Consider the following 26241-nt stretch of genomic DNA (forward strand, 5'->3'; position numbering starts at 1 on the left):
GAAAGGGACCTCACTGCAGTGCCGCGATCGAGAAGAATGGACTGCTAATGACTGGCGCAACTGCATTGCGCGCCTCCAAAGCGTTCGGCGATGAATCACGGCTCTGCACTTCCGTGGATGAACATTCGAGGAGGTCCCATTCTTGCGATGCTTTGGAAAAGCACAGCAGTGTTACACCTGGTGTCACGGTGTGGGGAGGCATCGGGTATGACTTCAGGTTGCAGCTGGTATTGATTGAGAGAACTCTGAAGACAAAATAGTATGTCACACGGACATCCTGCGCCCTCAAGTGTTACCTCCCACGCAATAGTACTGTCGCACAATTTTTTAACTCGACAATGCTCGTCCACACATGTTATAACACGCCCGGAGGTACAAATGGCGGGGGGGGGGGGGGGGGTTCCAGAACTGGTAGTCGCTTCTAGTTTTGTGACCGCGCGCCCTGTCCTCACCACGTATCTGGTAATCCCGCGACGCTGGTATTGTTCTGTTCCACACTGCAAACTGGCTTGCCTAAATTTATGTATTTAAATATGCAAGGGGACTAAGCACAACACTGTCCTACGTCTGGTATGACATCTACGCTGCTGGCCACTAAAATTGCTACACCATGAAGATGACGTGCTACAGACGCGAAATTTAACCGACAACAAGAAGATTCTGTGATATGCAAAAGCTTAGAGTTTCAGAGGATTCACACAAGGTTTGCGCCGGTGGCGACACCTACAACGTGCTGACAAGAGGAAAGCTTCCAACCGATTTCTCATGCACAAAACAGCAGTTGACCGGCGTTACCTGGTGAAACGTTATTGTGATGCCTCGTGTAAGAAGGAGAAATGCGGCTTTCATAAGTGTCGGATTATGGCCTATCGCGATTGAGGTTTATCATATCGACAGGAGCGCCTGCGATGGTGTACTCAACTACGAACCTGCGTGCACGAATGGCAAAACGTTATTTTTTCGGATGAATCCAGGTTCTGTTTACAGCATCGTGATGGTCGCATCCGTGTTTGATGGCATCGCGGTGAACGAACATTGGAAGCGTGTATTCGTCATCGCCGTATTGGCGTATCACGCAGCATGATGTTATGGGGTGCCATTGGATACACGTCTCGGTCACCTCTTGTTCCATTGATGGCACTTTAAATAGTGAACGTTACATTTCACATGTGTTACGACCCGTGGCTCTACCCTTCATTCGATCGCTGCGAAGCCCTACATTTCAGCAGGATAATGCACGACCGCATGTTGCAGGTCCTGTACGGGCCTTTCTGGATACAGGTAATGTTCGACTGCTGCCCTGGCCAACACATTCTCCAGATCTCTCACCAATTGAAAACGTCTGGTCAATGGCGGCCGAGCAACTGGCTCGTCACAAACCGCCAGTCACTATTCTTGATGAACTGTGGTATCGTGTTGAAGCTGCATGGGCAGCCATCCAAGCTCTGTTTGACTCAATGCCCAGGCGTATCAAGGCCGTTATTACGGCCAGAGGTGGTTGTTCTGGGTACTGATTTCTCAGTATCTATGCACCTAAAATGCGTGAAAATGTAATCAGCTGTCAGTTTTAGAATCATATGTTTGTCCAATAAATACCCGTTTATCATCTACATTTCTTCTTGGTGTCGCAATTTTAATGGCCCGTAATGTAGGTTGCACTGTTTCCTTTTTAAGTCATAACTGCTTAACCCAATTAATATTCTAGATGTTTACCTGTCCATAATATCACTTGGACGAGCGTACGCGAAACCGACGCGGGTGACTGTTAATGACGCTGAAGCCGAATGATCGAACGATAGTTCTTACGCTCGTCACGCACTTTCGGTACCAGTCCTCCTGGACACTAGTAATGATATAACACTGCTCATAAAGTTATATTACTGTTCACAATTCACAATCGTACGAGCGTGAGCGTAACCGTCGCGGCGATGACCAAACGCACATTCTCACACTCGCTACAAGACACTGGCATTTGATTGCACTCTTTTATAGTAACTAATTTTGACTGATTCACATTAGTTCATTCAGAGAGCCAGAACACGGTGCGGGTGATTGTTGGTGTGCGACACGCAACGGGAGGATACACAAATACGTTATCGGCGGCACTGCTCATTTTTTATTACGTCATTACGTACTTTTCTCTGAATCACTTCCATATTTCACCACCTTACTGCAATAGCACTTGTAGTAACACTTGAACTTCCATAATAACTATGCTTCTCACATGAAGAGCTATCCGCAACACAACATAACATTTCCGTGTCCCATGCTCGACTCTGCAGACGCGCTGTCCGCAAAGTTACTCAGCAACTAAGCCAGCAATGTGACAATACGCTTACAGTGTCATGTGTCTCTTTGAACTGTCTGTGTGTTGGTGAGATACTACCATGGCCAGCGAGTTCCCAATATCTGTCCCCGATACAACATGTGTGAGACCGGCTCACAGGTCAACATTGCCTGGTGCCAATAACGTCCATATCAAGAACAATTTACAACAGTTGTGGGCCAACTTTCCTCACCTTCACCTTCCCCAATCGAATCTTTTGCTTACGTCCAGACACGAGAGAGGTCCAGTGTCATGCTGATTATTACTCTCACACTCCCACATGTTTTGTAAACTTCTCTAGCGTTTGTAATCACTAACATAACTTCACATACTCTGTCACATACCCTCATTCCTATGCTCCTGCCACTCTGGTTGTTCACTTTTTTGTTAGGTAATGTAAATGATTTCTACACGTAGATTAGGCTGCTTAAGGCATTGCTTTCTTATTAGGGAGGAGCCTGTTTCAAATCTCCGTCGGGCTGCCCCGATCAGGATGCTCCACGGGGTTCTCTCAATCATAGCAAATGCATATCAAATAATCATACTGTCGACGGTGTGCTAAACCACTAAACCACTAAACCACTCCTTGTTCTTTCGATCGTGTACCACTGCCTGTTATTTGAAAATCACTGTTATCTTTCCAATATTACAGATATCAGAGCCCTCTGAGCGTTTCAAAGTCCGTTTTGTTAGCTTTATCTTGAAATATGAAACTGAATTTGATAACTCATTTGTCAACAAGTCTGCACAATATCGAGTATAAAACGGAGCGATGCATGTGATACCCGCAGGTGCGGGTCTAAGACCACAATGAACGTGTTGGCAATATTGCTTTTTGCCGTGGCCGCTGCCGTTCAGGTAAAATGTGGTGCAGTCACGTTAGCACATATACTATAAGTGCAGCAAACTGACTGGGTCATTCAATGGCGATTTTGACCATTGTGTAGATTATTCTGAGGCTACCGTCAATACATTTACTGCGTTTAACCAATCTTACCACCAAACGTACATCACAGCTTATGCAGACTGGTTCAAACAATTACACAATAGAACATTACACTTTGAAGGGATGTCAGAGTGCATCGTAGAGAGGAACTGTAGTCGAAAAGCCAGTTGTGTACTGATCAGATTGCTGAAATGCGTCGATTTCATAATGGTTAAGGTTATACCTGGTATATTTTTTATAACAGGGTTTGATTTATACTTCGAAGTTATTTAGTAGGTATCTTAATTAATAATCTCATAATCTACGTAACTTCGCAAAAAGATTCGTGGAATTTTAATTGACCTACATTAAGGTTCATTGGTTAATATCACATAAACCATACTTACGTGATAATCATAACAATAAAAATGCGTCGAAAATATGCAAAATACGCAGTTCCATAAAAACACAGAGTTCAAAGAGACACAGAGCATTAAATGATATAAATTTCTCAAATGCTAGTGTGCTTGCTACGAAACATCTATGACTATAGAATATTGTTCATCTAAGGGGGAACTACAAATACTGATCTATACTTAACGAATTTAATCTAAGAGTATTAAGTAAGAGAAAATGTAGCTCATCTTACGAAAGTATTATCCTTTTTCTAGTTTGGTGACATATAATGCAATTTTTTTATCTTTTTTCTCCAACTTCCTGAAGTAATTCATATTCGAAATATTAAAGTACCACATCATATGAAGAGAGCAGACTTCGTTGTGTACAAAGTCCAGAATCAATATCTATGATAAAGTATGAAAACATGCGTGAATCTGCAGCGACAATGTAATATGTAATTATCGCCATTCAACGAGTTTTTCTAAACGTGGTACAATTTTTAACATGTTCAATAATTTCAGAAAATTTTATTATTATTATTGTTTTAAATATTCAAATTTCTCCAAATAATTTCACTGTTTCTTAGCCGCAAATTGTGTGAATACACAATGTATTCTATCGTAAATATTTTTTTAGAATGTAGTGTTTCAGGTAGTTGAATAACTTTAGTAGCACATCAGTTCTAAGAGAACTGAATGAAAGCTTACAGACTTTATATGAACACTAACAACATTTGTAATGTAAACCATTTCATATGTTGTCATAATTTTCACAACAGAACACCTGATTAACGAATGCTTTGTTTCTATTGAATGTTTTAAAGCATATGTCCTAACTAATCATATTACATCCTTCATGCAGGGAAAGGTGCAATCCCCGCTCTCCCATTTTATTCTCGAGTTATTCTGTTTAATTAAATTTCATGACCGCCATCAATCAAGAGCCTGAAGGAAATGTTCTGAGCATTGCGGGTCCTTTGCCCCATAATGAGACATAGTCTCGACTGGATATCCACAATCACTGCCATTCCGCACTTGTTAATACGTTTTGTACATTAGATTTGCTGTTATTACTGCATGACAGCTTCGGTACAGTATTAATTTCAGTTACTTTAGGTTTCCTCATGTTTGTGTGGAGCTTCACATCCTTTGACGATTTATCTGGTCATACAAAGTGAAAAACCAAGCACATCAATTTTAATGATTTTGTGTGGACAATTTATTCATAGTGATTACTGTTTTAACTTCATTAATTCTGGTTGTTTATGGACATGTACAGAGGTAATGCATGTAACTCGCAGCAAATTGTAAAATAATTTATCACCACAGACGCGATCTTGCTCGATTCTAGTTCAGGATTAATACCTGAAATAATTTACTGCCTTAGTTGATTACTTGAAAACTAGCTGTTTCCTCTGCCTGTGCTTGCATATCAGTAGTTTGTTAGGATGAGTGATGGTGAGTAAGCTACTGTACATGCAATAACCAGGGCTGCCCTCACGTGTCTGCTTGTTTGGGTAAGTTTAGCTCAGGATGTGTGCCATACACGCAGCACACCCTCCCGCTTCCTCCATCACATCCCCTAATCCAGTTCACAACAAGGCTGCACGCACACAGCGTTGTTGCTGAGTGGTGCAAGCGTGTTCCATCCGTTATTTCATGATTTTGGGTGCAGATTTTTTTTATTTTCTAAAATATCCTATGTTCTTCCTCGAGATTTAAGCTGTGCCTGTACCACATTTTATGGTTCATCAGTTTAGTCGTGAAACCATCACTCAGATACTTTCGCGCATATTACAGTACAGCACGGATTAAAAACATTGAGGATTGTGTAAGCACTGTATACGTTACATTGAATCGTATTTCGTACAACATACCAACCAAAAAAAAAGCATTTTCTCAAGTACGATAAAGTTCATAAGTCAAAGAATAAACAGCTTTTTCAAAGAGCAAATATTTTCTCCTAATTCGCTTAATATTCTTCAAATCAATAAATTTCTTAAATTACACACTTTTCTATAGTATCTTGCGTTCTTCCATAGCGTTCAAGCTATCTCTATACCAAATATCATCAAAATCGATTCAGCGCTTTAGTCGTGGAAAAGGAACAGACAAACACCCTTTCGCATTTACAGAACCTTAAATTACGATATTTTTTTATGCGATTTGACAGAACATGGCCTGTATGTTGCCCCAGTCTACGCTCAAGTTACCTGTGGAAACCCCACTAAAATTCGTCTTTAAAATAGAGAGACAGCCACAACCGTTTTGCAGCATCATTATTAGTATAGATAAAGATATAGAAGATGACGTATTTTCGACGTATGGTTTTGCTGAACACGATATCAACAAAAATGCATAAAATTCCTTTGTTGACAGGCGCTGCCCCAGTATGCGACGCTACAGCGCAATCTTACACCTATGGTGAAGACAAAGCCACTTGTGCGTAAGTATTTCTATAATGTACGAGTACCAGAGAAAAATTATGTTTCACAGCAGTATTTAATTCACTCTTACTTAATCCTGGAATCCGTGACATTTTATAACTGGTTGCTTACTTATTGGCGACCTTCAAATCCGAGTATCATAGAATACGTATTTCTCGTAGCAGCAGAGTCATACGTCGCAAATTGTGTGCCATTGCTTATCGCCATATTCTGTCTATCACTATTTAGCTCATGTACATCTTTCTGTTCTGAAATGATACGATGTTCTAAATCATATTTGTTGAAACTAACATAAATTTTAAAATTAACTGCACATACACTAGTTCAGTACATAAAATCTGCTTTAAGTCTTTTCTGCCTGGTCATTCTCGCGAACGTTCTTTGCATATATGACATTCATGTCCAAGGTATTATAAAAGGTATTATAAAAGTAAAAATAACTGCAGAATCTTCACATGGTGCTACCTGCCTCCCTACATTATCGATCAATTGTTATTTCCGCCAACTCCTCTGAGCGGAAAACACAGTGTGTCAAACGTCTGTGGCACACGTGTTGTATCCTGGTGCCGATAGTACTACAAGTAAAAGCTGGGGGCTCTATCCTCACAACAAGATGCTTTGATGACAGGCCCTTGATAGAAACATAATACAATAGTGAACACAATGTGGAGCAAGGATTTTCTGCGACATATGTAAGAAGAAACTGAGAAAAAACAAACAAACTCTGGACAACGATAACAAAATGATAATATACGAAGTGTGGGGAATGGATAAGTCGTACTATTGTTTTACTACGTACTTGACGCTGCGGTATGACGTGGTAAGCGCATTCGGTCATGGAGAACGGAAAAAAAATTCATCTCCTTCGTAAGATCCCTCCAAGTCCATTGATCTCTTGTCCAACATCAAGTGAAAACTCTGTGCTTATTTGGCTGTTAGGTTAAATGTTTCTTTTAGTAACCGATTAATGCAGGTGGCATCTTCGTCAACTCGGTATGCGCCCTTCTTACATAACATACTGATAGCCATGTATTAAGGCAAATGCAGTGTTCCTTGACTTCAGAAATGCTTCTTGCTCATTACTACTCAAAGAGTTAATAACGAAATTGCGATTGTATAGGATATAAAGTGAAACTCGTATCTTGTTTGAGAATTTGTTAGTAGGGGAGGGGGGGGCACAGCATGTTACCTTAACAGGACAGTCATCTATAGACGTAGAACTCCAAGCAAGCCGCAGGGAAGTGCGTTGAAACCATTACTGTTAATATTGTTATATTAATTACCTGGCAATCAAATTTAATAGTTATATCAGATTTCTGTAGATGATATACTTATCGTTAATGAAGTACAGTGTGGAAAATGCTACACAAAATCATGTCAGATATTAATAATACTTCAAAGCTGTGGAAAAATCGGAACCTCAAACGGTCAGAACGTTGCAATTGGGAATTTCCCCAAATGGGAACAGGTGATATCTTATAATTATTGGGTCCGGCAAAAAACACTAGTGTATTTGCAGAGGCCACTGTGTGAGCTGTCATTGGGTTACTGATGTGGATGAGGTATTGATCAGTAGCGTAAATGCCATTTTCAGAAGGCGCCTTCTCTCTTCTTGAGGAGAAATCGCCTGCCCCCCTATGTCACCTGATTTATTACCTTCTGATTATTATTTTTTCTTTGGGGACACTTGAAGGCTGAAGTGTACAAACATAGACCCACAACATTGCAAGCACGCAAGCACGCAATCACACAGGAAGTGTCTGCCATTACACCGGAAATGACACGAAAATGGACAGCTCCTGAAAAAGGCTTCCTCAATGTGTCAGAAATGGAGGACAAAATGTACGAGTACTATATTAAAATGGCATAGTATTTGTTGTTCACAAATAAAACTATTTTCTCCGTATCTTTCTTTCTTTGTTTGAAACTACCTTTTGAAATATGGTAGGGCTTTTTACCAGATCCTGTACAACAGGAACCAATAAACTCATACAAATATATGGGTGTAAGAGTTTGCGAGTTGTTAAACAGAATCATCGTATGGGCTCAGTTGTAAGTAAAACAGGTGTCAGACTTCGGTTCATTGATAGAATATAAAGAAACTGCAGTTAGCCTTCGAAGTATATTACTTACAGAACACTCGTAATGCAACCCATTCTGCGATATCACTCATGTGTGTCGGACCAATATCACATAGGACTGAGAAGGGGTATATGCCACTTGGAATGCAATGCGGGTCGTATTTCCACAAAGCAACAGGAAGTTGTGTACAACTGGAACTAAGCATTCGCCTCAAGATAGGTAAGGCAGTTCAAGTACTTTCAATAACTGCTTAAATTGATTGTCATATAAGAAAGAAAAACACCCAAAACTCTTAAAGGACGGTCCTTCATTTGTTGGATATATTGCAACAGATGACTTACTGGCAGTTTTTGATCTTTACCACTACGACAGCTCAGAGTTAAGGAAGTTGTGTACTTCAGGCAGTCCCTGTCGCGGAATTATACATATTTGACCTACGGTAGTGAATCGGCACACTGCCAAATCTCTAGGACCCGAGTTCTAGGAAACCCATAGCAGTCCCTAACAATTCTGCATCCACGTGCGTCAGCCATTACAATGGAGCTCGGACGAGCTAGCTCCATGGTCAGCAGCCCCCAGAGATTAACCCGTGGAACTGAACGGATCCGCCAGCCCAGTCCCACAGCTTGCTCTTGGTGGGAGACTCACATTGTTCTCAAAGCTATCATTCATTCTGCTGGTTCTGCCGTTGATGCCACGTTGCTACTACATATCGACGGTTTGTGGTCGTCTTCCGAGCAGGAATTAATTATTGCGTCGATGAATCAGCACTTGGACATTCTCTTAATGTGTCTCTACAGTGAGGTGACTCATTCGGTACCTCCTAATATCGAGTTGCCCAGCGTAGTGAAGCAACAAGTCGTTGAAAGTCCAATGAAGAAATATTGAGATATACTGCCTCCATAGCCATTCATAATTGCGAAACTGTTGACGGTGCAGGATTTTATCCACTTACTGACCTCTCGGTTATACCATAAAAATTCTATGGGGTTCATGTCGGGTTTTCTAAGTGGCCAAATCATTCGCCCGAGTTGTCCAGAATGTTCTTCACAGCAGTCGCGAACAACTGTGGCCCTGTGACATGGGCCATTGTCATCCATGAAAATTCCATCGTTCTTTGGGAACATTGGGCAGTGTACATTTTGTTGACTTGCGAAAGTTTTATCTGAATATACAGATACAACAAGGACAAAAACTTGTCATATTCCCAAATCCCTCCTGAAGTGTTTAACTAAACTGCCAATCATTGACCAGTTTCCGCCTGTTTCAGCTGGACACCCAAAGGCTGAAAAGCCTGCTGGCCGCATTGTAAATGGCGCCCCAGCCTCACTTGGTCAGTTCCCACACCAGGCGTCCATCGTCATGGACTACTCCTACATGTGTGGCGGGTCGCTGATCTCCGCCTCTGTCGTCCTAACAGCGGGGCACTGCGCCTCCGGGTGAGTAAAACCGATGTACCAACGCTAAGATCCAGAAGGTGGTCACATGCTTATTCGAAAAAAGACTACGTTCATTTGCTATTGTAAGACTTGAAGTCGAATTGCACTGACGAAATCTTCCTGTGTTATTACCTTAAAACAACACTGCCTTGAAGAAACGTTTCGACAAGATTCCTACTGACCATCTTCGGGAGACGGACTGGCATCCTGTATGAAGTCATCTTCAATACACTATGAATTGCACTCTTCTTGCCTTGAGGGATCAGAAGTTGCCCTCATCTAACACAGCGCAACACGGTCTATCGCGTCAGCCTATTGATCATTTATCTGTCTTCTGCGTTCTAACTTCTCTCTCTCTTCTATCATCTGTCTATCCACATACAAACTGAAATGCTTAGTCGCGGTTCTATCAGTATGTTTGTGCTAATCTGAGGATCTACTATATGAGGGAGGGGTGGATATTGATACGGTTTTCACTGATAGACTGACTTATGAGGAAGGAATGCGTACATAATTTTTAAATATTTCATTCAACTATGACGAGTTAAACGCCACGGCTGCTGTGAAAAGCATGTCGATTGACATTGACATCTAGTGGTGAACGGAAGAACTCTTTGGAAGCACAACTCCGCAAAATGTGACGCACTCCACTCAGAGTGCACGCTTTCTGCTTTCTTTGATGTACCACCATGCGGAAAGATTTGCGCAGAATGCTTAATGTGGATGTGCATTCACGCATTATGTGAAAGAAAAAGTGATGTAAGTCTCTGACGAACTCTCTCTCTCTCTCTCTCTCTCTCACACACACACACACACACACACACACACAAACGATATGTACGATATGTTAGCTACATTTTGTGGACAGCAATACTTGGTACGTAATCCAAAATGCACCAACTGAAAAGTTCATAAACATTGACAGCGTCTTACAGAAGGAAAAAGACATGGGCATGATCTTCTTGATTCCTTAAACATAAAGGACGAAATAGGATTCAGAAATCCCTTGCAGATGATTTTGGAATATTTCTATAGATGGTCGGGGACGCATTTCGTAAAAACGAGAGCAGTTCAGACTGCCAGTTTGTGCCTACTTCAGATTGGCAATCGCAATTCGTACTTATAGGTCACTGAAGATTCTTTGAAGAACGAGCAGTGAGTTACTTGACTGCGATGTATCACAATAGACATAGGCAATAACGAAAACATCACTTAACTATCAAGCTTCGGTGCAAGACTATAAAATGCGAGCAAATCAAATAATTTTACTGAGTATTTTCCCCGAAAAAGTTTAAATAGCAAAAAAAAAAAGAAAAAACCAAGAGTCCTAAAACTAAGGTATTTAATTTTTTATGCTAAACGGAAAACTTTTCCAAGAAGCTACTTCAGCCACGAAGAATGCTGCTTTGATTCGTTTATTTAGGTTGTTTCAGCGGAGCTGTAAATGAACTTTACAGCTGTCACGGGCTACACATGTGCATTGGGCAAGCTTGCTTTTATTTTAGTTCATTTGTTGCCTTAGGGTATGATCCGCCCAGCCATATCCAATCACACCAACATACTCTCTCTCTCTCTCTCTCTCTCTCTCTCTCTCTCTCAGATACATCCTATTAGCACTGGTTATTAACATTTTAATTAAACCATGATGTTCTCCCTTCATTACCCTGAGAAATCACTTCGAACGCCACTAACTACGGAACAAACATTCAGGCCTCCTCAGAACTTCCCTGGCGTGCACTGCTTAAATGGTCGAAGTTGTTCTCTGATTTTTATTCATAGTCATGCGCGGTGGCGGCATTACCGCTAACCCCGACAACTCGTCCGTCGTAAATAACCGTGTGAAGCCGGAAGGTGCAGCTAGTTCAATTATAAAAACAAATCGTTTTCGACACCGTATAAGAACGTGCGAAAAACTGTAGCACATTCCTAGAACTCTCCACTGAAACCAACACATTACTATTCTGAACAAGGTTCTGGTAGATGTTTAACTCCACTGCTGAAGTGGAGGAATGTTGTGCCCTACACTCATACCTGAACGAGAAAGTACCTCATACGGAGACAGTGGACAGCAATTTGGCAGGAGTAAGGGTCTGGTCTTTATCCTTAAATCATTACATGTGAATTCTGGAACTAAATCGTTCCTTGACAATGCCATCACACATTTACTGTCTCATCAAAGCTTGTGTTCAGTCTCTGACGACATCGCCATAGACGAGATGTCTAGTCTACCTACTTCGTATTTGTTTCTACGTATCTCGCTTTTTGGGAGGGGGTGGAACTTGGGGTAACGTACATTTACAAATTATCACACCACAAAGTAATTCTGGAGCTGTAGGACTTTGCCAAATTAAAGCTTCGTGCTACCCATCCTGATGTACAGTCGAGTATCTGAGAGAAACAGCCTATCTATCGAACTAGCGAACTACAACTCCTGCTCGATACCTCCGGAAAAAAAGCCTATCTAGACGCGTAAACGAACCGTGATTTCCCTAATAATAGCAGAATTAAAAATATGGTGCCGTCCATTAAAACCGACTAGGCGTTGCAATGTTAGTTGTGGATAGACCAAACACTCTGTATTATCTTGTGGCACTGGGTGCAGTGTACAAAAAGAGTTCCTTTAAATGAATTTTGCAGAACAGAAAAACAATGACGGACACACCTTATGACAACTTCGAACAGGTCATATGGCTGTACAGTGCCAAAGGGATCTGAGAGCCTGTGATCAAAGAGGCGGTGGAAATAACGACAGATCACCAATTTAGTATTGGATGGCAACGTGGGGGAGGGGGGGGGGGGGGGGGGGTAAGAGTCGTCGAGGCAGACTAAGACATGAATACACTGAGCAGATTCAGAAGGATGTAGGTTGCAGTAGGTACTGGGGGATCAAACCAGTCTCAGGACTGACGACCACAACAACAACAATGCTCTTGTCAAGCGAGACAACAGTTTTCATCCAGGTTTCCCACAGTCATTCGGCAACTACTGCCTCGACACAGAGGCGCTGGCAGCAGGCTTCTTGGACTACCAGCCCATAGCTCTACATCCAGTCCCCTATTATCTCATAGTCGAAAACCAGTCACAAGTTTCATTATTTACTATCCTTCCCGGTGTTGCTATTCTAGTTGCCACTATTTAGATATGGATACGTAGCATTTCAATGCCGTTGGATTAGGACTTGGGGTTGTGCATGCTTGAGTTCAGCTTAATAAATATACATCAAATTTCTTGTAATAGATCAATAACAGTTAAACAGAAGTTGGTTTGTACCCCATTTTAGTTCTACAAGCAGAGCTCAAACAAGAAATTAACAATTAAATGCCGGCCGCAGTGGCCGTGCGGTTCTTGGCGCTTCAGTCCTGAACGCGTGAATGCTATGGTCGCAGGTTCGAATCCTGCCTCGGGCATGGATGTGTGTGATGTGCTTAGGTTAGTTAGGTTTAAGTAGTTCTAAGTTATAGGGGACTGCTGACCTAAGATGTTAAGTCCATAGTGCTCAGATCCATTTGAACCATTTGAACAATTAAATGATTTCGATACAATCTAACAGAACTAAAATCCGGGAGACACAATAATAATCACAATACATGGCACTATAGATTTATAGTTTCTGTATAGATTTGTAGTTTCTGTACTTAACCACAGGACACTACGACAACTTTCAGACTTAATTAAGGTTAATCACCTAGACGCAGCTCATCCTTGGTTCACCATTTCCTGTTACCGTCATCGAATAATAGCACCGCTCTTATTCAAATGTCGAACAATGCGTCGATTACTCCAACCGTCTTCTGTGAGATAGTCTATCAGCCCTTTCTCAAATGCTGACATGTGGATATGATGTTCTCGTGTCTGTGTGCGAAGCGTATTTACCATCCAATTGAGTACACGGAATGAAATTCACAAAGATTCTATGTCCTGGTATCGAAATGTCTCTTTTTTACTACTCTTGCCGCCTGTGCGATGAAATTGCGCTTCAGCGTTACACATCATCTCAAGTTTTCCTGTCGATGGCGATAAGTCACGTCTGTCAGTTCTTACAGTGATTTCAACCACCTCGGACATGTCCTCCACTATTTTCGTTTACTTAGATGTTCAGTGCTATTTATAACGCGCGTTTTGTATTTTCCCACACGCTTGTCAATACACAGTGTTCAGACTCTGTTCTCCCGACAGATAACTCACATGTCGAATCTTCATTCCTTCTTCTGGGTTTTCAGGTCACGGGATTTGTAGTCGGCTAGTATAGTTTGCAACAATTTGTGCCGAGCGTGGCGGTTTTGCGGAGGTGTCACCCCTGTGCTGATGGAAAAGTGGCGAGGTAGGATATTGTTATGCGTGTGACGCTTTTCCTTTTCTTTCTATTGTAGTTTTAATTGGTGGCCATCATGGAGATGGTATTTTTGCAGTGCTAGTAGGAGCAGTTGCGACCCCAGGAACCGCAGAAAAAGCTGCAGCATGAGCAGATGCAGAAACTGCTCAAACAGAATGCGGAGTAGTTCTGCTCTCATACTCTGCTCTGAAGGCGGGCCAAGTGCCTAGAGAGAAGCCACCCCTCTACCCGTGTCCCCCCCCCCCCCCCGCCCTCCTCGGAGCCCTCACCAGCTCTTGCTTCACATGAATGGATTTATGTGTCAGCAGACTGTGGACTAAATTGATACAGCGTGCACACCGCCCTCACCATTTCCTTGGCCATCCTTTCATCCACAGAATAGGGTAGTGTGGTGTTGATCCCGCGACTCCCACTTCTGACTACACGGAATTGGAACCAGCGCCTTCCTTTTGCCGCTCGCCTGTGGATTTGTTCTCATCCCCACTGATGCAGACGGACCATCTGTCACTCCAGCCTGCACCTTCTCCCGCCACTTCGTGGCCTTTCCAGGGGTGACAGAATTAGCATTTCCGCCTGTGGACATCTATGTGGACGCATATATGGCGTAGGTTTCACTGCAGATTAGTGTAACACGCTGCCACTGAAGGCACGCTCAAAGCATTTTATAGGCAGGGTCACTGACCCAGGAGTCTACCTGTCGGCAGCGATAGACCGGCGCTGCGTTTTTAAGCTGATTTACACTTCCTTGGCTGGGGCGTTCACCTCGCACCGTGCTTTGTTTCTGGAGCTTGGTTGTTCAGTTCCTCGCGCTGGTCACGTTTTGTGTTTTTCTCTATGCTTATCTCTACGCATTGTTCAGACTCTTTGTATCCCTGGTAGATCGTCTGGAATGTCGAGTTTTCTTTCTCTCTACCGAGGTTCAGCTCCCCGGATATGTAGTCGAGCCAGCTCCAGCTAGCACAGTTTACATTTGTGCTGACAGTGACGGTTCATGGCGTTTTTACGCCCTGTGCAGATACAAAATACACGATCCACAGACAAGTTGAGCACACGACTTCACTTCCTGAGGAAACAAACAACTTCGGTGACAGGAAGAGTATCTGGCCACAAAAGTAAAACAGACATAAAATTTCCAAAGTTTGAGTACAGCAGAGCCTATAATAGTATAGATTACCGCTGTCTAAAAGAAGAAGAAGGAAGAAAATTCTCCTGAATACTATTAAGTCAGCATATTCTTACTTCGTCACGCTAACCTGTGCTGTAACCTTCTTCTGCTGCGACAGGTTCAGCACGTGGGAGGTGAGGCTTGGACTCACCAGTCTCAGCATTATTGAGCCCAGCCGCGTGACCATCGTCACCAGGTCAGCGTCGGTGCACTCCGAATACGACATCGCCGTCGTCTTCCTGGGTACCAACGTCCCGCTAAACAGTAAGTCCAACACATATGTGGATACATTATCATATAGACAAATAGTTTCCAACACTATCTAAAAATTTACCACTGTACACATTGCATAAATAGAATAGTCGTGGCGGACTGGAATTCGACATTAGCAAAAGGAAGATAAGGAAAAAAGTAGGTGAATATGGACTGGGGGTAAGGAATGAAATAGCTAACACTTGGTTTAATAATCATGAAAGAAAGCTGTATACGTGGAAGAGACCTGTAGACACCAGAAGGTTTCAGATAGAATATATAATGGTAAGACAGAGATTTAGGAACCAGGTTTTAAATTGTAAGACATTCCCATGGACAGATGTGCATTCTGACCACAATTTATTGGTCATCAACTGTTGATTAAAAATGAAGAAACTGCAAAAAGTATGGAATTCAAAGAGATCAGACCTAGATAAACTGAAGGAAGCAGAGGTTGTAAGGAGATTCAGAGGAAGCATGATGGAATGATCGACAAGAACAGGGGAAAGAAATACAGTAAAAGAAGAATGGGTAGCTCTGAGAGATTAAATATTGAAGGAAGCAGAGGATCAAGTAGGTAAAAAGACGAGAGCTAGTAGAAAATCTTCGGTAACAGAAGAGATATTGAATTTAATTGACGAATGGATAAAATATAAAAATTCAGTAAATGAACAGGCGAAAAGAAACACAAACGCATCAAACATGAGATCGACGTGAAGTGTAAAATGGATATGCAGCAATGCTTAGAAAACAAATTTGTAGGAGCATATATCATAGGGGTAAGGTAGACAACGTATACAGGAAAATTAAAGAGACCTTTCGAGAAAAGAGAACTACCTATATGAATATCTAGAGATCAGATGGAAAACAAGTCACAAGTAAAGAAGGGAAAGCAGAAAGATGGAAGGAGTATGTAGAAAGTCTACACGAGGGAGATGTAATAGGAGCCGGAACGTTGAAAATGACAAAATTGACGTTTTTTGGTTTTTTCATTATAAAATTATTTGGAGTTTTCTGAATGAAACAAATCAAGTTTCACCCTTTTAAATGAATTCTAAGTGCGTTTTTTATCGCTGCAAAGTTGACGTGCCGCGTAAACGGTTGTAGCGACTTGGTGTGCTGCCTCTGACGGCGCCGCTCGCTAGCTGCAGGCTGGGTATCTTTGCGGAATTAGACAGTGTTTTGTTTTCCAACGTTGTATGGCTTTATCTCTGTGACAAGTGACTGTTCATATCGCTAAACAAAACCGCTATACCGTGTGCGTTGAAATATTTTATTGTTTCGAAGGGAGATGCTGCTCAGACTGCTTCACCGACTACTCCAAATGAATGTGATATAACTTCTTCCAGCAAGAAACTTTGTAACAGCAAAGAAAAATTTGAAAACTATGAAAATGACAGTAATGATGTGAATGAAATAGTTTACAATTTCTTGCTCTCTCATTTTTTGAAACATAACGTATTATGCCAAGTTTGCAAAGAAAGAGGACTGGAATTGAAAATAACTTCACACATTGGTTTTGCATGTAAAATGTTATTGAAGTGTAACAAATGTGCTGCAGAAGTTTCGTTTTCTAATTCTGACAGTATTCCTCATAGTGGTAATAGTAGAAAGAAGGTGTATGATACAAATGTTAACATGGTGCATGGCTTACATTGCATTGGCAAGGGCAATGCTGCAGGTACAATGTTATGTGGAATTATGAACTTGACAAAATCAGCAACCAAGTTTGGATTTTATAATGACGTGATGGGATCTTCTGCTGAAGATATTTCTCAAGCAACAATGAAGAAAGCAGCTGAAGGAGTTGTGACAGATAATATGAATTGTAGAGATTTAACTGTTGCTTTAGATCGATCATGGCAACACAGAGGTCATAAATTCCTAAACGGTGTTGTGACAACTACCAGTGGAGACAGTTGCAAAGTAACTGATATTGCCGTTCTGTCAAAACATTGTAGATGTAAGGGCAATACCAAGGCCGAACAGAGTGAAAGTTGTGAAGCAAATTTTCATTGCACAAGTGGTGCGATGGAAGTAGAGAGAGTGAAAGCAAATTTTTCCAGATCACAGGAGTGGTATAGTGTATGATACACTAACTATCTAGGAGATGGTGATTCTCAGGGATATAAAGCTGTAGAGGAACTCAATCCTTATGACAATGAGTGCCGGCCGCGGTGGTCTCGCGGTTCTAGGCGCGCAGTCCGGAACCGTGTGACTGCTACGGTCGCAGGTTCGAATCCTGCCTCGGGCATGGATGTGTGTGATGTCTTTAGGTTAGTTAGGTTTAAGTAGTTCTAAGTTCTAGGGGACTAATGACCACAGCAGTTGAGTCCCATAGTGCTCAGAGCCATTTGAACCATTTTTGAACCTTATGACAATGAAATTCACATTAAAAAACAGGAGTGCATTGGACATGTGCAGAAGTGCATGGGGGTTCGCTTGTGCAAACTAAAGCAGACATTATGATCCCAGAAGCTTAGTGATGGTAAGACTCTTGGCGGAAGAGGAAGATTGACACATGAAGCAATTGATAGATTGCAGAGGTATTTTGAGCGTGTTATTAGGCAAAATACAAGAAGCATTGAGCATATGAGGAGAGCAGTATGGGCATTATTTTTTCATACTGCATAAACAAATCAGCACCCACAACATGCACTGTGCCCCACAGGTGATGACTCATGGTGTAAGTACCAATCAGGAAAGGAATATGCCAATAAAAACAGTTTGACAAATGCTGTAATTGATGTAATTAATCCCATATTCAGTGATTAATCGAAGCCAAGTTTTTTGGAAAAGTGTTTGAAAGGGAAAACACAAAATCCAAATGAAAGTGTAAGTAATTTAATTTCTATTTGGACTCCCAAAAGAATGTTTGTTCAGATAAAAACATAGCCTTTTGGGGTGTATGATGCAGTGGCAAGATACAATGAAGGAAACATTGTCAAATGTGATGTGCTGAAACGTTTAGATTTCCAACCAGGACACAACACCATTTCCACAATGCTCCTAATTGATGAAGTAAGACTATGAGGGGCAGGAAGAATAGACAAAAGCCTACAACATGAAGCAAAAGGGAAGAAAAGACCCGTGAAAGGAAATTAACACTCTAAAAAGACGAGGATACTGATAACCCATCATATGGGCAGGAATGTATTAAAAAACTTTGAATGTCATTTCCCGTAAATTTAAAATTTTCATGTTTGAGGAACATTTTCTCAAAAACTGCACACAGTATATCAATGAAATTTATAACAATATTGTTTGCTTCCTTTCCTTCATTTTTATATCAAATTGTAAAAAAAATTGTATAATTCAAGAGTTATAGAAGAAAAAGTGCAAAATTTTAGAGAAAAAGATAAGCATCTGCTTAAAAAAATGTAAAACAAAAACGAATAAATATTTCTTAACATGGCATTATAACTTTGTAGAGACGTTGTCACTGAACATGTATTCCAAATTTCAGAACAATAGGTTTAATGTTCCTTCTATTTGTTAAAATTTACATGGAGGAGTTGGATCGTTCCGACTCCCCTTAAGTGACGGCAATTTTAAATAAATGCAAGCGCAAATTGACGTAGTTTCGTTGGGGCTGAAAACATCTGCCGCGTCATATCTGTAGTCATACTCGATAAACTTTGGCTAGCTTTGCTCCAGACATATTCAACTCGATGCTGTTCGTTTTCACGAGCGTTATAATCATCCTTTATATGCGGAAAATTCGATATCCATTTGTTTTTCGCCAGTTCAACAGTTTTTCCACGCAAAAAGCTCCTGGTACAGGAGCATTCTGCGACCTAGCTGATTTGAACCAACAAGCAACGCAGTCTACACTTCATACATGTCTCTGACTCGAAAATGTGCGCTCAACCGGGAAAAAACTTTGTTCATGGTCGTCGAAAAATTAATCTGTAGTCAATATTACATACTAAAACTGCAGATTAATTTTTCGACGACTGTGAACGTGGTTTATGTCCGAAACCGTTGGAGTGAAATATAAATAAAGCCAACATTTGTGTGTCATGCACTTTATTAAGTTTTTACAAGCTGATAACTGCCTTAACAAGACGTTTTCGAATTCCGTTTTTCATCAACTGCCTTAAGCAACTCCATCTTTATTTTAAGAGTCAATTAATCTGGGTCTCACGATTGCAGAAAGATAGTATGTCAGCATATCACAAAAATTTAACTTTTCGAGTTAAGAGAATGTATGCAATTATTTCGTACTTAGTCGTCAACTCAGTATTAGTTTATGCTAACTAAGCTGATATCCGATTTAAGCATTTTCGCATCATTGTATCTGAACTCTTCAAATACAGTCACACTATTGCGAAATGCAGCTAATCGTATTTGCAGCCCTCCAAATAATTTTTCATAGTCGAGTCATTCCATGTGAAATCAACACACTTTAAATAAAAATTTTACTTAACCCTCTTAGATTTTGCTGAAAGTTGGTATACTTATAGTGGGTGCTGAAACTAAGAAAAATACCAAATTTCAATGTTTTACCTCAAACCATTCCTGAAATATGGTCATGGAAACTTTTCAAAAACTGGCCAAAAATGTGTGAACGGATTTTTCTTAAATTGCCTTAGGAACTGCCCTAATTGAGCTAGAGAACTGGGAAAGGTGTCATTTTGCAGTATTTTTCATGGTCTTTCTAGGGATATACTAAAAAATATAGCTTCTAATTAATAACCTTTTTCAAAATGGTAATTAATATTTTGATTTAATTTTTTTACAAAAAGTACATAATTGAACATTTTCAAAATATTTCCATAGCTACTTCATACTGTTGTAAATCGCATGGCAAAATATAAATGTGGGATGATGATGGGTTTATTGTTTAAAAAAATTATTCCAGACTCTTGTTTTTCACTAACGGCCCTAGTTTGACCAAACTGACCTTTAACGTAGTACGTCAGTATAGGACCGTATAAATAGGGCTTGATGTCTGTACAATAATTCAGAGACTGGAGGCATTATTGAGATGATGTAGTCTGCATTGTTACCTTCTAAGGCTTTATGTGCCTACAGCATTATTGTGCAATGTGGTTTTAGTGCAAATCAATTGTTACCTCTGTGTTGACCAGTCTGTATCTATTATATTTAATAGTTCATTTTCAAGTAAATCTATACATTGAAGGACAGTTTATAAGTGGTTTTTGTATAAATATGGAACCAAGTAAAAAGTGCAGTGCTGTAAGAGTGCAGTGTTGTAATCCATTGAATAAGTCAAATCATTTTATTAGAGACAGAAAAAAACTGAGAAATGTCACAACATGGATGCCCAAATTATTTCCTCAAATACCAAGTGCTGACAAGATTTGTGATAAATGTAGGAAAGATGTAACCAAATTGAAAAATACACCAGAGCCCATCAGTGATGAAAGTGTTGAAGAATAACCTTCTGGATCAGAGATAATCATCCGAGACCAAGACCCTGACTTCACTCCAACTTCAGTAGTTGTTAAAACATTTAACACAACACTTCAACAACTAGGTGAGTCCCCAATTGACAAGACAAAACTAACATCTAGGCATTACGTCAAATCAAAAGTGAAGAAATCTCATCAATGACACGTAAACTTGTTGTTGCACCTGAAACCCATTCGTCAGATACTGATACTAATGAATCCGTTCTTGAAAATCTTAAAAGAAACTTTAAAAATTCTATAAGGAGAGCAAAAAGACTAATTATTCTTACAAGTTTAACTGAAAAGTAGAGTGTCAGGAAAATAATGAGGGAATTTAATGCTCCTAATTACAATGTTAGGCAGTACAAAAAAATTTTGAAAGAGAGAGGAATCATGGAAGGTCCAAACCCAAAACCAGGGAAGTATTTACCAACAGAAACTGTCAAAACTATACATTCATTTTATGAAAATGATGAAGTTAGCTGGGCAATGCCAGGTGTTAAAGATTGTGTGACAATTACAGAAACAAATGGAAATAAACAAAAATATCAAAAAGACTTTTTTGTGTAACCTTAAAGAAGCTTACAAACATTTTAAAGACAAGTTTACTAACATAAAAATAGGTTTCTATAAATTTGCTGAGTTGAGACCAAAACATTTTGTATTAGCTGGCTGGAGTGGCACACACACTGTCTGTGTGTGCACAACTCGCCAAAACATAAAATTAATGATAGAAAATGCCAAACTAAATAAGTAACAAACAGCAGCTTAAACAATTATAAGCAGTGCATTGAAAAAATGTTTTACAACCCATCATCAGTTGATTGCAACATGGGAAGCTGTGAATACTGCACAGGAGAAACTGTCATACATAAATTTTTAAAAGACTCTTTTCAGGAAAACTTAATTGAACAAGTTCAGTTCTGACAGTGGATGAACTTAATTTTTGACTCAGGTGCTATATTTTATAGAAAGTTGTTTCAAAATTATTGTTACTACCTATTGTGTTAAATTTAGCTATGTACGGATACCTGTTACACAAAAACAAGCATACTTATTTAATTGGTTTAATAGTTCCATTTCAAACATCATGGACCAGAACTATTATGTAAATACTTGTACTTATTCATACTTTATTTCAGTTTGTAGTTAAATGCTCAATTTCTTGTTTTTGTTATATTGGTTAATATACTGTTAGTGAAGTTGTATGAAATTAAAATAAGCAATCAACATTATTATAAAATTGCTGATTAGTTTTGGTTTAATAAGGTGATGTTTTGATATTTCTAATACTTTTGTTATTTACCTTTCGGTATATTTTAAAGAAATTCCTGTTTGTTAAAGGTCAATTTGGTCAAACTAGGGCCGTTAGTGAAAAACAAGAGTCCGGAATAATTTTTTTAAGAATGAACCCGTGATCATCCCAAATTTATATTTTGCCATGTGATTTACAATAGCATGAAGTAGCTATGGAAATATTTTGAAAATTTTCAATTATGTACTTTTTGTAAAAAAATGAAATCAAAATATTAATTACCATTTTGAAAAAGGTTATTAATTAGAAACTATGTTTTTTCGTGTATCCCTGGAAAGAGCATGCAAAATGCTGCAAAATGACAACTTTCCCAGTTCTCTAGTTCAATTAGGGCAGTTCCTAGGACAATTGAAAAAACGTCCGTTCACACATTTTTGCAACTGTTTCAAGGGAGAAGTTTCACTTCAGAGAATTAAATGGTAACTTCATCCATGACCTAGACGCTGTTGTAAGGCGCCACAGTAGAAGATCGCCACGAAAAAGCACTGAGCCGTGCGTAGCTGGTATGCGTGCCATTTCTTATTTTACATCTTGTTTTTTTCCATACTGCCACCTCGTTATGTTAATTTTCAATTACTGGTGTCACCGAGGTGCTGTCTTGCTTGCCCGTGCGCTTATCGATATAGACCCTGCCGTATTATCTTTGCTGTACTGCTAATACATCTCGGTTGTCGTGTGTTTTGAGTTAGTTCGGACATGGCAGTGTTTGAGGTGGCACGCGGCACAAGTTCAGTCGGGGCGCGGCAGCAGTGAGGTCCGGACCGCCATGACTCGCCCGATGTTTGCCAACACACATGAATGGAGTGGGGACGACTTTGGTTGATCGTGGATCGGTCGTCTTGCCAGACGACGTGTATTTGGCCGGTGATAGCTTATGAGTTGGCTGTTTGTGCCAGCTCGTGATTCGTCCCTGTTATTGTACAGCGACTGCCCATAGCATTGTCTAGTTCATCGTGCAAGTGTTCGTGAAACTCTGTGTAGTTCGTGTGATTTTGACTGACAAGTTACATTAAATGTTGTCAGTGTACTGGCTCTGAGGAGTCGGTCGCTTGGCGTGGAGCAGTGAGGAATTCTCGGCGGGGCGTAGTTTGACCGGTGCCCGCTGGCGGTCTCTACGCGGTGTCTGAGAGTGTGGAGCGGTTCTCACCGACCCTAAACACGAAAGTCGAGTTCTGATGTAACATACCAGCAACTCAAGATTGTCCACATTGTGTCGTTTGGAGTTCGTTGTCGGCTGTTGGGATATTCCTGCGAGCAACAACGTGGTTTTCAAGTTCGAAAATTCTAGCCACCCTCCTGTGGAGTTTCACTGTATTTGGTTATTTGAATTGAAGTGCACCAGCGGTTACCTGCCCTGGGCGTTGACGTAAATTTCAGGCAGCATAGTTTCCTCATCGTGTTATTACTGTCCATCACTGTGAGTAGTTTGACAGTTCCATGTGTGATTGGTTGTGGGCGTCAATATCTTGCACGTTGTTCCGTTCAACTCCATGTTATGCCCTGGTCGGCTGAAGTGGAAGTTATCTTGTCGGTGGGCCCGCTGACGTTCGTTCGTTCGGTTTGTCGTCAGATCGTGAATGGTTGGCCTGACTGCCAGTCTTATCCAAGCGAGCGACAGTGTTTGAATTACAGGCCGACACTCGAAAATCTAGGTGTCCTATTTTGTTTAATTGTGCGTGTTGTTGGAACTTGTATGGCTTGTACCCGGTTTTGTCTTTTAAATTAGTTGTTTCACTCTTAAGGCCTTCAGCCTAGTTTACAGTAATATTTCAAGTAAGCCCTTTAGCATTTTAAAATATATTTGAATTTTTAAGTCTTTGGCATTCAGCCGATTTGGATTTAACTTGTTTACTTCAGCCTAACTAAAAAGCTGTTTTAAGATAAGGCTTGCCTTTTAAAATTTGTCCATTACAGGGAAGTTACTGTCGTGTAACCACTCTGCCACGGGCCGTGCACTATGAAGAGGTGCTCGGTAGTGTTGAAAGGTGCAATCGCCAACCCCGAATTGCTCTTCAACAGTGGGAAGCAAGAAGGTGAAGGTGCTTAAAACATCAATGTAGTCACGTGCTGTGATAGTGCCACGCAAAACAAGAAGGGGTGCAAGCCACCTCCATGAAAAACACGACCGCGCCAAAACACAACCGCGTCCAAATTTTACTATTGGCAGTACACACGGTGGCAGACGACGACGCTCACCGGGCATTCGCCATACCCACACCCTGCCATAGGATCGCTACATTGTGTACCGTAGTTCGTCACTCGACACAATGTTTTTACTCCTTGTCAATCGTCCAATGTTTACGCTCCTTACACCAAGTGAGGCGTCGTTTGGTATTTACCGGCGTGATGTGTGGCTTATGAGCAGCCGCTCGACCATGAAATCCAAGTTTTCTCACTTCCTGCCTAACTGCCATAGTACTTGCAGTGGATCCTGGTGTAGTTTGGAATTCCTGTGTGAAGGTCTGGATGGATGTCTGCCTATTACGTTACTATCCTCTTCGCCTGTACGATCTTGTGCCTTCACGTTTCCACTTCACTATCACATCGGAAACCTAGGGATGTTTAGGAGTGTGGAAATCTCCCGTACAGACGTATGACACAAGTGACACCCACGTTAAAAGTCCGTGAGTTCCACGGGGCGTCCCATTCTGCTTTCTCACGATGTCTAATGACTACTGAGATCGCTGATAGGGACTACCTGGCAGTATGTGGCAGCACAATGCATCTGATACTTTTGATCACATAGTGTGCCTCGTTCTTGATATCCACTGAGTAGGAGTGGACGTCGGAGCTAGTCCCATACCTGTTCTTCGGGATAAGATCTGGGGCCCGCATCTCGTGGTCGTGCGGTAGCGTACTCGCTTCCCGCGCCCGGGTTCCCGGGTTCGATTCCCGGCGGTGTCAGGGATTTTCTCTGCCTCGTGATAGCTGGGTGTTGTGTGTTGTCCTTAGGTTAGTTAGGCTTAAGTAGTTCAAAGTTCTAGGGGACTGATGACCATAGATGTTAAGTTCCATGAAAATGATGAAGTTAGCTGGGCAATGCCAGGTGTTAAAGATTGTGTGACAATTACAGAAACAAATGGAAATAAACAAAAATATCAAAAAGACTTTTTTGTGTAACCTTAAAGAAGCTTACAAACATTTTAAAGACAAGTTTACTAACATAAAAATAGGTTTCTATAAATTTGCTGAGTTGAGACCAAAACATTTTGTATTAGCTGGCTGGAGTGGCACACACACTGTCTGTGTGTGCACAACTCGCCAAAACATAAAATTAATGATAGAAAATGCCAAACTAAATAAGTAACAAACAGCAGCTTAAACAATTATAAGCAGTGCATTGAAAAAATGTTTTACAACCCATCATCAGTTGATTGCAACATGGGAAGCTGTGAATACTGCACAGGAGAAACTGTCATACATAAATTTTTAAAAGACTCTTTTCAGGAAAACTTAATTGAACAAGTTCAGTTCTGACAGTGGATGAACTTAATTTTTGACTCAGGTGCTATATTTTATAGAAAGTTGTTTCAAAATTATTGTTACTACCTATTGTGTTAAATTTAGCTATGTACAGATACCTGTTACACAAAAACAAGCATACTTATTTAATTGGTTTAATAGTTCCATTTCAAACATCATGGACCAGAACTATTATGTAAATACTTGTACTTATTCATACTTTATTTCAGTTTGTAGTTAAATGCTCAATTTCTTGTTTTTGTTATATTGGTTAATATACTGTTAGTGAAGTTGTATGAAATTAAAATAAGCAATCAACATTATTATAAAATTGCTGATTAGTTTTGGTTTAATAAGGTGATGTTTTGATATTTCTAATACTTTTGTTATTTACCTTTCGGTATATTTTAAAGAAATTCCTGTTTGTTAAAGGTCAATTTGGTCAAACTAGGGCCGTTAGTGAAAAACAAGAGTCCGGAATAATTTTTTTAAGAATGAACCCGTGATCATCCCAAATTTATATTTTGCCATGTGATTTACAATAGCATGAAGTAGCTATGGAAATATTTTGAAAATTTTCAATTATGTACTTTTTGTAAAAAAATGAAATCAAAATATTAATTACCATTTTGAAAAAGGTTATTAATTAGAAACTATGTTTTTTCGTGTATCCCTGGAAA

The 26241-nt window shown here is 40.4% G+C and overlaps 1 protein-coding gene across 1 annotated transcript in view; it reads left to right on the forward strand.

The window, feature by feature from the left end:
• The first annotated feature begins 3119 nt into the window (after window positions 1–3119).
• Window positions 3120–26241, forward strand: part of LOC126327949 (brachyurin-like) — a 226800-nt gene continuing 203678 nt past the window's right edge. The window contains exons 1-4 of the mRNA XM_049995933.1: window positions 3120–3184; window positions 6029–6095; window positions 9449–9617; window positions 15234–15379. Of these exons, the coding sequence (XP_049851890.1) occupies window positions 3137–3184; window positions 6029–6095; window positions 9449–9617; window positions 15234–15379 (430 nt within the window). The 5' untranslated portion in view covers window positions 3120–3136. The remainder of the gene's footprint in view (window positions 3185–6028; window positions 6096–9448; window positions 9618–15233; window positions 15380–26241) is intronic.

Source organism: Schistocerca gregaria, chromosome 2 (genome assembly GCF_023897955.1).
Source record: "Schistocerca gregaria isolate iqSchGreg1 chromosome 2, iqSchGreg1.2, whole genome shotgun sequence".
Lineage (NCBI taxonomy): Eukaryota > Metazoa > Arthropoda > Insecta > Orthoptera > Acrididae > Schistocerca > Schistocerca gregaria.